General features: G+C 39.8%; 1 protein-coding gene across 5 annotated transcripts in view; it reads left to right on the top strand.

Annotated features, from left to right (window-relative positions):
- The window catches only part of MAPKAP1 (mitogen-activated protein kinase associated protein 1), a 432,218-nt gene that overhangs the window by 187,613 nt on the left and 230,476 nt on the right, over nt 1-14,129 (top strand). For all 5 annotated transcript variants that reach the window (XM_006834768.1, XM_006834767.1, XM_006834769.1 and 2 more), the window contains one exon: nt 10,804-10,976. In XM_006834768.1, coding sequence (XP_006834831.1) covers nt 10,804-10,976 — 173 coding nt within the window. The remainder of the gene's footprint in view (nt 1-10,803; nt 10,977-14,129) is intronic.

Below are 14,129 nucleotides of genomic sequence, written 5' to 3'. Positions count from 1 at the left end.
GCCAGAAATATCACCATAGAAAGCTTATAAGTCCATCTTCTGCCTATAACTGATTGGAATACCTAAAATGGGGCTACAGCTTGCCCAGTGAAGAAGGCTTCCTGTGGAGCCTATGCATTGCATAAGACCATAAGTGGAATCCTGAACCGCATCCAAAATCTTCTGAGGTGGAAAATTTCCACTTGAAAGGACAAGCAAACCAGCCTGGAGCGGCTAAAGAACAGAAGATACTTCTTGAAAGAAAGACCGACAGGAAAAATACGAAACAGTAACAGCAGTATGACTGACTACTAAAAGAACAATCAAGTTGCTCACCCAGGAGACATCAAGGCAAGTGGTTGGGTCCCTTCAGAGCAAACCCCCTTCCAAGACTAAGACTCAGTGGGAACTCACAAGTGGACATGTTGTCTGACTGGTGACCACGTTGGTCACCAATACGGGGAAGTGAGAGAAAAACCACAATGAAGCTGCTAGCTGAGTCTAACCGCATTCAATAGACTCCTGTGAACCCAAGTGGAGACCTGTATGACCAGCAGTTTGGCAAGACTTGGGGACCTCTGGGCCCAGAGTCAGTGACATAGCCACAGAGGACTTGAGTGGAGAATGAAGCGTCCAGCTGATAAGAGAAGGCATATGTACAAGAACATTGCAGATAACTTGACCTAGCTTCAATGCTTGGCTGTTCAGAGCTCAACTAGAAAAAGAAAGAAGGGGGATAAAAGAGAAATCTTAAACAATTTGATGAATTTGACCTACACCTTTGGATGCAGTAGTTCAAAAGAGGGAACACATCTTTACAGCGAGGATCATTTTCACCCCCTCAAATACACAGGGTAGACAGGGATGGGCAACTTGGACATTGGCTACCCAAAATGGGGCGTGGGGGGGCAGGCTACAAAGGCAAGAAGTGACTGGCTTACAAGCTTTCCAGAGGGAGCCTAGATCCAGAGAACATGGGGGAAGGTAGAATCTCCCCTGAGTGGTATCCCATCTGTTTGGGTGGGACTGATGAAAGGAGATGGGGATAGCACTCTTATGGTACAATACTGAATAATTACTATCAGGACTGACTGTGAGGGTTGGAAATGTGAAGGTAGATGTTTTTTACCAAAAGGAGGGGAGTGGTTGACTTTGTAATCCAGTGCATTATCCTGTAGCGTCACATTAGGTCTCCCATTATTAAGTATCTACTAAACCGGCGGCACTGTAGGATAAACACTCAACTGCAGTGTCGGCTCCTCAGAAACCCTATACAGTATCACTATGAGTTGGAACCGACTCTATAGCACTTAACAACAACAAACTGATGTATCAAAGGTAAGTAGGGAGTTCCCTCCAAGACATTGAATTATGAGTAATTTTAATTTTCTGATTTATATTTTCTGCATTTAATTATGCAGTTCCAACTCACCAACTGCTCCTTGGAAACCCTTTAGCTGGTCACTATAAGTTTGAACTGACTCGATGACACATAATAACAACAACAATAACAAAATACAATAATGCTCTTTTCCTTGGATTAATGGTTCTGTTGGATGGAAGAGTAAAAGTGATGTATCTAGGAGGTGTTTGTCAATCCTCTTTTAGTCCAGGTTACTTCTGGGCTGTCATCAAATTGAGACTTATGCTTTCCTCCTCTTAAAGATTTTTATACAGTGGACCATTGTTGGTCTACCCTTCAGCAGACTTAGAGTTTAGTGAGGATCTGCACACTCTTTTAGCTTTGTCTTTTGGTGTTTCAGTTGATGTTTGTTGAATGCATATGACTGTGAAAGATGAAGCTAGACTAATGTCCCATGTGTCTGTTTTCCCCTTTCCCTGTGCTCTAATTATGGCTCCACTTTCCCAGTCCCATATTGTAGAACATGGAAATTGCATGCAGTGAAACTGTATGATGTGATCTCTGTTTATTGCTAGTTACTCTAATGGTTTCAGGTCTTTATAATATTGCTTGCCTTGATGGGTGATGAATACTTTTACTCCTATGGTCACCTTATTTTTTTATGTAAGTTAATTACTTTCTATTATGTTGATGGATTGTTTTATGTTTTAAGTGGTTCCTACTAAATATTGCAGCAACACGGGGACTATGGAATAGAGCTAACTGCCACCACTTTTAAGTTTATTTTTTTCAGAAGAGCCTCCTTATTAAAAATATAAATATTTCCAGGGTTGGTGCAAAACACTTTTTTCTGTCATCAGTGCCTTAAAATGGAATTAGATTAAAAAGGTAAAGTGCTTTGCTCATTTAGTAAGTTATTTACCATACTTTTTCCCTCATTTTATTACTGTTGTTAGGTGCCATCAAGTTGGTTCCAATTCATAATGATCTTGTGCACAACAGAATGAAACACTACCCGGTCCTGTACTGTCTTCACAATTTTTTTAATGTTTAAGCCCATTGCTGCTGCCACGATGCCAATCCATTTCTTTGGGGTTGGGGCTCGCCCTCTTTTTCTTCTTATTCTCTCTCATAGTTTCCAACATGCTTGCTATTTCACTATGAAATAGAAGATAAAGGGACTCATGTTGTTGTTAAGTGCCATCTAGTTGTCTCTGACCCATATAGCCACCCTGTATATACAGTTTCTGAGATTATAAATCTTGGCAGGAGCAAGAAAACCTTGTATTTCTCTCGCATAGTAGCTGGTGCATTCAAACTGCTTACCCTGCAGTCCATGGCCCATTACTTATCGTACAAAGTCACCGTGCTCACAAAGGGATTCATACGGAGTCCATACAACTTACCCTGTCCTAAATAGTGGTGATTGCCCTGCAATCACCTGATAGTGGCAAAGTTTATAGAGCCGTGTATGAGGAAAAGAAGAGGACTTCAAACTTGTTTGAACTAGTTCAGTCTTGGCCAGTAAAGCAAAATCAGAACAGACCCAAATTTTTGAATTTGGGCATAGCAGAAAATTGCCAGAACAAAAAAATTTCAGATGAAGCCTTAGAATGGAAAATTCAGAAGAAGATAGTGAACCCTTTCAAGAGTTTGAAGCCGGAGATTAGATTATTGCCAAGACTGTGAGTAGCAACATATATTCAGAGCACCAAGACTGGCTGCCATGCTTGGCAGGGCACTGTTGTTTCTGACACTAGTATTCATTCAAGAGCTTTGGGTACGGTGCAACATGAATGCTGCCCTTATTTTTCAAGAGGGAGACTAAGTTTCTAGTAGGGCAATGATGTGTTAAATTTTCCATTCTAGGTATTTTTCTGCCTTGCCCACATTTTACATATGAAGTCCAGTTTTGCTTTGTCAGCCATGATTGAACCAGGCAGAACCTGTTTGGAGCCCTGGAAAAGAAGAGGAGAGTTAAGATGATTTTCAAGCATTGTTGTTGTTGTTAATGTGCTGTTGATTTGGTTCCAACTCATAGCAACACTGTGCACAACCCAATGAAACACTACTTACTCACAATTGAAATGTTTGGGCCCACTTTGGCATCTATTGTGTGAATTCATCTCCATGAGAGTCTTTCTCTTTTTTGCTGATGTCCACTTTCCCAAGCATGGTGTCCTTCCAACAAGCAATGTTGTGTCATCTTCATAAATATGTTATTGTTGTTGTGAAGTGCTGTCAAGTCGGTTCTGACCCATAGCGACCCTGTATAGGGTTTCCGAGGAGCAGCTGGTGAGCTTGAACTGCCGACCTTGCATTTCAGACAGCTTTTCAGTCTGGCACATTAACCCACAGCACCGCAGGTTTTTAATGATGCCACATTCTTCTTCATATAATCTAGAAACTCAGATTATTTGCTCAGCCTACAGATTAAGTAAGTACGGTGAAAGGATACAACTCTTAATACAAACTTTTCCTGATTTGAAAGCATTCATTTTCCCTTGTTCAGATCTAATACTACTTCTTAGTCTATGTAAAGATTTCTCATAAGAACGATTAAGTGCTCTGGGGTTTTCATTCTTTGCAATTTTATTTATAGTTTGCTATGATCCACACAGTCAAATGCCTTTAATAAAGCGCAAGTAAAAATCTTTCTGGTATTCTCTGCTTTTAGCCATGATCCATCTGGCATCTGCAGTGGTATCCTCTTTTATGTCCTCTTCTGAATTTAACTGGAATTTCTGGCAGCCCCTGTCAATGTACTGCTGCAACTGTTTTTTGTAGATTATCTTAAGCAAAGGTACAGTGAGTCTGTGTTTTCTTTCTATCTTCTTTTGATGCTTAATTTTGCCCATAGAGTCATTCAATATTGCAACTCAAAGCTTGATTTCTTCAGTTTTTTTAGAAATGCTGAGTTTATTTTTCCCTTTTGTTTATCTAGCTTCAGGTCTTTGCATATTTCATTATAATATGTTGTCTTCTTGAGCTTCCCTTTGAAATTTTCTGTTGACTCTTTTACTACCTCATTTCTTCCAGTCTCTTTAGCTTCTCTGTTCAAGAACAAATTTCAGAATCTCTTTTGACATTCATTTTGGTCTTTTCCTTGTCTTTTTAAAGACCTTCTGCTTTCTTCTTATATGTTTTTGATGTCTTCAGTCTTTACTGTCCAATTCATCAAATCTGTTCTTGAGGTGGTCTCTAAATTCAAGTGAGATATATTCATTGTCAGAAGTTCTGGTGTGCTGCAGTGGTTCAAACACACCAGTCACTCCTCAGAAACCCTATATCAGGGTTTTTTGGGTGTTTTTTTTTTTTTTACATATTTATGCAGATGACACAACATTGCTTGTTGGAAGCAAGAGGAATTGAAATATGGATGAAGATGAAAAACTACAGCCTTCAGTATGGATGGATTACACCTCAATGTAAAGAGAATGAAAATCCTCATTATGAGTTGGAACCAGTTCGACAGTACTTAACAACATTAACAACATACTCATCATATTTTGGCTCTTGTGGGGTTTTTTTTTTTCCGTTTTCTTCAGCTTCATCCTAAACTTGCATTCTGAACATTGATGATCTGTTCCACAGTCAGCCCCTTGTTTTGTCTGATGATACTGAGAGTTTCCATTGTCTCTTCCCACAGATGTAGTCAGTAGGATTCCTGTGTATTCCATCTGGTGAGGTCCATGTGTACACAGTTCATTGTTATTTCAAAAAGGTGTTTGCAGTGAATAAATCACAAAATTCTATCATACACTATCAAGCATTATTTCTGCCACTAAGGCGATACTTTCTAACTACTGGTCTTTCTTAATTCTTCCTCTTTCACATTTCAGTCATCAATAATCATCATTGTATTTTGATTGCAAGTTTGATCAATTTAAGACTAAAAAAAGTTGGTAGACTTCTTCAATTTTGCCATCTTTGGCTTTAGTGGTTGGTGCATAAATTTGAATAATAGTCTTATTAACTGATCTTCCCTATATTGTTCCTATTCCAGACAGCAATGTATTTCAAGGTAGATCTTGAAGTGTTCTTTTTGACAAGTATGATGCCATTCCTTTTTAATTTGTTGTTTTTGACATGGTAAAACATGATTGTTTGATTCCAAATAGCCATTCCCAGTTCTTTTTAGCTCATTAATGTCTAGGATATCGATCTTCATACATTCCATTTCATTTTTGACAGCTTCCAATTATCCTAGATTTATACTTCTACATTCCACGATCCAATTATCCATGGGTACTTGCGACTGTTTCTTCTAATTTTGAGTTGTGCCCATCAACAGATGAAAGTCCTGATAACTTTGCTGCAACTACATCATTAAAGTCAACTTTACTTTGAGGAGGCAGTTCTTCCCTAGTCATATGTTGAATGCCTTCCAACCTGAGAAGTTCATCCTCCAGCACCATATCAAATAATGTTCCTTTGATATTCGTAAGATTTTCAATGGCTAACGTTTCAGTATTGGTTTCTCTCACCTTTATCCGTTCTGTCTTTGTCTGGAAGCTCCATTGAAGCCTGTCATATAAAGTGACTCTGCTAGTATTTAAAATTCAAGTGGCATCGCGTCTAGCATCACAGTAATGCACAGGTTATCACAGTACGACAGACCGACAGATGAGTAGTATTTTCAAGCACTGGAGATTGGTACTTAAAATCAACCCCATTTGTATTACTCAACTATGGTAGCCAAAGGTGAATATTAACAAAGCTACAGTCATCTGCTGCAGCATCCATAACCCAGATGGAAGAACGAGGACTAAAATCTGTATCTATCTGATTCTGAAATTCATATTATAGACATCATTGCCTTCTTTCCTTAAAGTTACTGTAAACATAATAAATTTCCAATCTCCCGTGCATGAAACCACCACTCATCTGTGATGGAATCACATGATTGTTCAAGTCTTTGTTTCTCCACACCAGGAAACAGACCCATAGGGTAAGGGAAAGAAGAATGGAGGCAACTACTGTTTCTTGAGTTCCTATCACTTGTCCAGGAGCCCATGTTGTTTGGATTTTGCATTGGGCTGCTAACCACAAGGTCAGCAGTTTGGATTCACCAGCCACTCCATGGGAGAAAGATGAGGTTTTTTTTTATTCTGTATAGATTTACAGCCTTGGACATACTATACAATTGTTATAAGCCAGAGCCGACTTGGAGACACACAGCCAACCATCACTTTTCCTGGTAGAATCATTCATGTATTCATTCTATATTTCAGTTTTTGTCTGTTTTGTTTTTTTAACGAGCTTCCTGTATGCCAGGCACAGTGCTAGGCATTATGTATACAAAAGTAAACAATATAGCCATTATGCCCTCCTCTTAACCCCATATGCATGCGAAAGCTGAACAGTGAATAGGGAAGACTGTAGAAGAATTGATGCAGTTGAGTTATGGTGTTGTAGGAGAATATTGAAAGTGCCATGGACTTCCAAAGACAAACAGATCTGTGTCAGATAAAAAAAAAAAAAGGCAGCCAGAGTGCTCCTTGGAGGCCAGGATGGCCAAACTTCATCTCTCATACTTCAGACATATTGTCAGGTGGGACCAGTCGCTGGAGAAGGATATCATGTTTGGTAAGGTCAAAAGTCAGAGAAGAAGAGGAAGATCCCCAGTGAGATGGATTGGCAAAGTGGCAGCATCAATGGGCTCAAGTGTGGCAACAATTGTGAGGTTGGCCCAGGAAAGGGCAGTGTTTCGTTAAGTTGTGTATAGGGTCACTATGAGTCGCTACCAACTCAATGGCACCTAAACAACATAGGAGTCCTGGTGTGCATTGTAGGATAAGTACTGGATTGTTCAAAGTCACTAGCTGCTCTTCAGAAACCCTATACAAGAGTCACTGTGAGTCAGAACTGGCTTGATGACATTTAACAAGAACAACATAGAAGTTCATAAGCTTATTGGCCATTTTTGTATCTACTTTGTAGAAATGTTTCTTCAAATCTCTTGCCCATTTTTAAATTGAGTTATTTGCCTTTTTATTTAGTTGTAAGTGTTCTTTATGTATCTGGGTACTATATCCTTTTCAAATACATGATTTGCAAATATTTTCGTGTATTGTCTTTTTTACTTTCTTGGTATTGTCCTTTGACACACAAAGCTTTTAAGTTTGATGAAGTTCTGTTTATTTGATTTTTCTTACTTTGCTTGTGCTTTTGGTGTCATATAAAACAAACCATTACCTAATTATAAAGGAGCTCTGGTAGCGCAGTGGTTACAAATCGGGCTGCAAACCTTAAGGTCAGCAGTTTGAAACTACCAGCTGTTCCGCAGGAGAAAGATGAGGCTTTCTGCTCCCATAAAGATTTACAGCCTCGGAAACCCTGTAAAGGGTCGCTATGAGTCGGTTCCAACTCCACATCACATAAACCACCACTACCACCTAATTATAGGGTATCATATAAAACAAATCATTTCCCTAATCCATGGTCATGAAGATTATGCCTATGCTTCCCTCTTAGTGTTGAGTTTAATATGTAACATTTAGGTCTTTGATCCATTTTGAGTTAATTTTTGTGTGCGGTATAGGAGTCTATATTCATTCATTCCTTTGCGTGTGGCAGTTCAGCTGTCATAGCACCATTTGTTGATAAAATGCTTCCTTCCCCACTTAAATATATATATATATTTAAGTAGATACACTATAACTTACCAATGATGTGCATAAGGTGATATGGTAGAGGAAGAGTAATTAAGATTATTGGTTTAAGCAACTGGGTTAGTGGTAGCATTTAGTGAAATGAGGAAGGCTGTTGTAATTTGGAATGGGAACAAGTGAGGGATAGTCAAAAGTTCAGGTTAGAACCTAAGTTTGTCTGTGACACTTTTCTCCATATTACACAGTCTGTATGATGTGTGAGTTCGGAATTCCAGGGAGAAGTTTTAGGTTTGTGTGTCAACGATTTGGGACTAGTGAGATTACCTGGGGGAAAGAGCATAGACAGAGAAACAAACAGAAGAGATTTCAACCTAGAGCCCTGAAAAATGTTAACAATTAGAAATTGGGTAGAGAAGGGGAACCTATTAGGAAGACTGAGAAGGAGGAATCACGGAAGGAAGAGGAAAAATAGAGTGTGTGGTGTCCTGGAAGCAGAATAGGGTGAGGTTGATAATCCAGGAGAAAGGGCAAATAGTGAAAAAGTAAAGACATTGTTAAGGTGGTACATAACACAAGTGGAAGGACTGACCTTTAATGAAATGAGCAGCAACACTTTCTGAACAAGGAGGGAGAAAGTGGATAAAGTCCATGTAAGTTAGTGAATTTGATGATGGGACAATAACTTTCTTTCGAATAGCTTTTCCTTTCTTACAGCAGAGTAAAAATATTTTTTCATTGTTCACAGGTCATAGGTCAAAGGGCTATGGGAATTTTGAGGAAACAAAAATATGCAATAGTGATCCTGGGTAGGCTTGGGAAGTGGTTGGATAAAGAGATGTAATAGGGTTGTTACACAGTCTTGAATGTCTATTTGAGGTTTGTCATCATGAGTTTAAAGTAAAATCTATCTGTGCAATATGATTTTTCTCTAGTAATTTTTAGCTGGGGAATGCAGAGTTGAGTTCAGCCCCAATTGGGATTCTTCAAGTTGAGCCCAAGGGAGAAAGAAAATTCATATTTGCAAAAGTCTGATTATAATGATTGACCATGGATTATGGGTGATTGAGTAGGGAATAGGAGTGACTGATGGATAAGAAAAAGGTGGAGGTCAGTGCAGTGGATGGTAAAGAATTGGAAATGAGTTAAAGTATATTAGAATACATTAAGTGAAGGGGTGTCCTAATCTGTTACTTGGGGGTTGGTACACATCCATGTTATACCTACTGTAATAAGTGAATAAGGTGGTGAGGATGAAAAGCATTAGAGATGACATTATTTTTATTGCTAGATGCCATGGAGTCTGTTCTTATCCATAGTGACCCTATGTACAACAGAACGAAACATCACCTTGTCCTGCACTGTCCTCACAATTGACTGCTATGCTTGAGCCCATTGCTGTTGTCACTGTGCCAATCCATCTTGTTGGGGGTCTCCATTTTTCACTGACCTTCCACTTTACCAAGCATGATGTCCTTCTAAAGGGACTGGTAGGTACCTCCTGATAATATATCTGAAGTGTGAGAGACAAAGTCTGTCCATCTTGGCTTCTAAGGAGCATTCTGACACGATTTGTTTGTTCTTTTGGCAGCCCATGATACCTTTAATATTCTCCTCCTACGCCCTAACTCAAATGCATCGATTCTTCTACAGTCTTCCTTATTCATTGTCCAACTTTCACATGCATATGAGGTTATTGAAAATACCGTAGTTTAACATTACATAGTCTAGGAATTAAGAGAATTGGGTGCTGGGCAGATTGATGACAAGTGTTGAGATGGGAAGACTGAGCCAGATGCTCAGATCTTCTGTGATGGAAGGAGAATGACCAAGAAAGTAGGTGGTAGAAACAAAAAGGAAAGGGAGAAGGTAGTGTAATTGCATGGCTTGGGCTTCAAAGATACAGAAACCTTTTGCATGAGAGGAGAGTTATGGTCTGGAAGTACTATTGGGACCATATATACCTACACCACCTCCTGGCCTTGGGGATTTGGGGCTCTGGAACAAATAAGGAAAACAGCCATCTTTTTAACAGACCACATTCGAAACAGTATCCTCAGCAACCAGCAGGGTTTCAGTTAATGTAAAGAGGTGACGGAATGTTTCAAAAAAGAAACTGAGGATTTATGAAAGTTGCTTGATTTATGCAGGAATTCCAGATGGCAGTATGGAAGTTTTGGGAGTAAGGAGAGGGTAGATAGGTGGGAAAGGTCAGGGATATATAGAGCAGCGTGGCAATGGCAGAGCAATAACAAAAGACTACAGAAGTTTGAACTTGTGCAAATGACTTAAGTAAACAGATGTACTATATCATAGAATTAGCCCTAATAGTCCCTCAGAAGGCGAGCACTTGATTCCAGTGCTGCAGACCTGAATACTCCCCCAGAGAGTATGGCAACTTTCCAGCAGCTTATCCCAAAGTCTCACAGAAGCCTGAAATGGAAGCTTTCAGAGAAGGCAGCTGATGCCGAGGTCTCATGGTGACTTTTTCAAGGTCACACTGTGTGAGCTAGTAGCAAAGCAAGTCTCCTAATTCCAAACAGTGGCTGTGCTTTCCACTCTAATTTGAACTTTTCATTTATAGTGCTCAATTTACCTTCCTGCTGGCTGAGCAAGATCTGTTCGGCTATCAGAAAATAAAAGTTAAAGAAAAACAGCAGCAACCAAAAAAACCCCCTGAAACTAGACAGTGTTTTCTCTTTGGGACCGTACCAGGCGTATATGCAGGTCTTTGCAGAAAGAATGGAAATGGCTGTGCTAAACATAGAACTTGTAGACAAATGGTTGTACTCCAATAGGGTGTACATGACTTCATGTGTTCTTTACTCTGTGTGTATGCTCTTTCTGCAGGGCCATGTAGGCACAACAGCAACAAAGAAGATCGACGTCTACCTCCCTCTGCACTCAAGCCAGGACAGACTGCTGCCAATGACCGTGGTGACAATGGCCAGCGCCAGGGTGCAAGACCTGATCGGGCTCATCTGTTGGCAATACACAACCGAAGGACGGGAGCCGAAGCTCAAGTAATCCTTTTTCCTTTTCACTGCTTTCTAGTTCCTGGCTGTTTTGGGCCATGCACACTGCATTATGTGCTGGATCAGTTTATCTAGGCATGACCTGAGAACCAAACCTCCACACTGATCCAGCTCAGGTTGTTCACTGCACTTCAAGCCTGTGTAGTTACCTTTTATATTAGAGAGTCTGCTTATAAAATAAACTGTTAAAGTGAATTCAGACATGAGGAAATGAAGTTTAGCAGTTTCCAAACCTTTATATGATACCGCAGGAAAAAAATGTGGTAGTCTACTTTCTTAAAAAAGATTTGCAGCCTTGGAAAAACCCTTTGGGACAGTTGGACTTTGTCCTGTCGGGTCACTGTGAGTCAAAATCAACTCTATGACCATGATTTAGTTTGGATTGGTTTTGTTTTTAATACCTGCTGATAAAAGTAGTATTGGAAGGAATTCAAAACTTGAAAATCAACTCCTCTGCCACCAAGTCAGTTCCAACTCATAGTGACCCTATCGGACAAAATATAACTGCTCCTTAAGGTTTCTGAGATGCCAGTAAGTCTTTATGGAAGCAGACAACCTCATTTTTCCCCAATAGGGTTGCTGGTGGGTTTGAATCACTGACCTTTCAGTTATCGGCCCAATGCTTAACAAACTGCACTATCAGAGAGCTCCTTATAGGAGGGAACTAATGTTTGCTGAGCACCTGTGTTTAAGGTAGGCACTGTGCTAGATACCTCATACATAGTATCTTGTTTGATTCTTCCAGTTTGTTTTGAGGTAAATGTTATGATCTTCATTCTACAGAGGAGAAAAATCAGAGCCAGCGAGCTATTATCAGAGCTTCACACCAGTTCATTCTGTTGAGAATTTAGTGGAATTAGCATGAACCTATGGACCCTAGTTGTTATTTGAAGGCTACCTACGATAAGAGATGACAAAGTCAGGATTTGATTTCAGGACTATTTCATGCCAAGGTGTTTTCATTATTTCTTTCTGCCTCTTACAAAACTTTCGGTCTTAGTTATTTATTTTTAATTAGTCCGTGGCTCAGTTTTCTCCCAGTCACTAGACTAGTCATACTCCCAATCACACTTCCTCATTTAAAATATTATTTATATTAAAAATCTAGAATCTCTGTGATTGTACATAACTCCAAGTTTAAAGTACTTGTGCTGCATTGGTTCTCTCCCATGAATTTCTTGTTTTTTATGCAGAATTTAGTAGATGCTTCATTTTGAAAATGGATTCTAATGGAGACTGACTCTTCTTAAACTGTCAGAGTTAGTATGGTCTAGTTACAACATACTAAAGTCATGCATAAAATTATGTTTTAATATTCTTATGGACATTATCTTCTACTTTGTCTAATTAACTTGTGGATATAAAGATAATCATAGTGGCAGTAGGACACCTTTTAAATCAAGATGCTACATTGTCTCAAAAAAAAAAAAAAGGTTCAATCAGCAGGTCTGTTCAGTTCTGAGCTATGTGTTATCTCTTTTAAGTATGAAATGGAAACAATCAAACAGCAAGGAAAGCACAGTGCTAGAGACTTTATATGAGGGTGAGTAAAAAATTATCCATACTCTAGCTGTAAAATTTATTTTTTCAGGTTTTGAATTGTTTCCATTTCTGTATCTGTCTTATTTGATTGTTCCTGTAGCGCTTTCCTGACTTCTTCCTTATTTTTCTCAAACCCTCTGTGGACTATTTGTATGCATGTCGGTATCATTTTCCTGAATTCCTTCTCAGGCATTTCCAAAGCCTGCCCTACTTCCAATGTGATGTCTAGGTCTACCTCCTGCTCATTTGTCTCACTCTGTCTTGTTTCTGGACACCTGCCTATATGGTCAGCTGTTTCTTGGGCATCTTCAATAGTTAACTGTGATTTCAACAATTAGGTGAATGTATGTTGATATTTTATTATGCTTTCTGATTGCCTGTAGGTAGATGTGATCAGGAGATGGGCTTCCCTTTTCAATTTTTTTATTACTTAACTCAGATAGCAGGTGTTGCCTGCCTATCTGGTAGGATCTTACAGGGTGTGATTGTAGCTTGACTGTTTGACCATAATTGCTGTCTTCTTGGGTAAAAAGTAAAAAGGGGACCAAAAAACAAAACAGCAACAGCAAAAAAACAAACAAACACCACACTGGATACTATAGTCTATAATCACAGAAAAGTGTGAGTAGCAAAATATGAATATGACTTTAATGCCCATCTCTTGGCTTCTTGCCTTCAAAGCTGCCAGAGAAATTTCAAGATGCCACTGTTGGTTGTTATGATGTAACTCAAGATTTAATTTTCGGCCTGTTTCCTTTTTAGTCTGTGTCTCTCCCACTCCACAACCCCTATTTTCAGGCCATTTTCCTAGTGATTAACAGATTAGGGCCGGCTGTATCCATTTTGCACTGCTGTTTGGTTTTAAGCAGAACCTTTCCCCTTAGATTCTGCTGAGCAGATCTGTGTACATGTGTAGTAGAACCCTCTGGGACGGGGGGAGTGTCCACTCACTCAGGCGCCCCCTCTAGTCACCAGAATGGAAGCACGCAGACAGTGAGAGACCAATGAACAGAGAAGAAAAAAAAAAGAATGTCCATATCTTTTTCTCCGAGGATCGGTCAGACATCTGTGGTGAGAGCGTTGCTCTGATCCTTCACCTACTCCATTTCACCCTCTCTGGATCTAAAGTCCCCAGCTGCTCCATCGCTCCTTTCTGCCTCCATCTCAGGCATCACTGCTTCTCTGGGTAGGGTCCCGCTCTCAGCTCTTCTCCGTTGATGGTTCCAGGGACCTCCGCTCCTAGACTGGAAGTTAATCACTCCCTTCCTTGCTATTAAACATCTACCTTTACATTTCCAACCCTCACAATCAATCCTGATAACAATTATTCACTATTGTATCACAAGAGACCCATCTGCATTTCATTTCATCAGCTCTACCTAGACAGATTGGATACTACTCACTGGAGATTCTGCCTTCCTCCAGGCCCCCTGGCTCTAGGTTCCCTCTTGAAAGCTTGTAAACTAGTCGCTTCTTGCCTTTGTAGTCGTCCCCCCCCCCACACACACACACCCATTTTGGGTAGCCAGTGTCCAAGTTGCCCATCCCTGTCTACTCTGTGTGTGGAGGGGGTGGGAATGATTCTTGCTGTAAGGATTT

The sequence above is a fragment of the Chrysochloris asiatica genome, unplaced genomic scaffold (genome assembly GCF_000296735.1).
Source record: "Chrysochloris asiatica unplaced genomic scaffold, ChrAsi1.0 scaffold00014, whole genome shotgun sequence".
Lineage (NCBI taxonomy): Eukaryota > Metazoa > Chordata > Mammalia > Afrosoricida > Chrysochloridae > Chrysochloris > Chrysochloris asiatica.
This window is presented reverse-complemented; position numbering and strand designations above follow the sequence as displayed.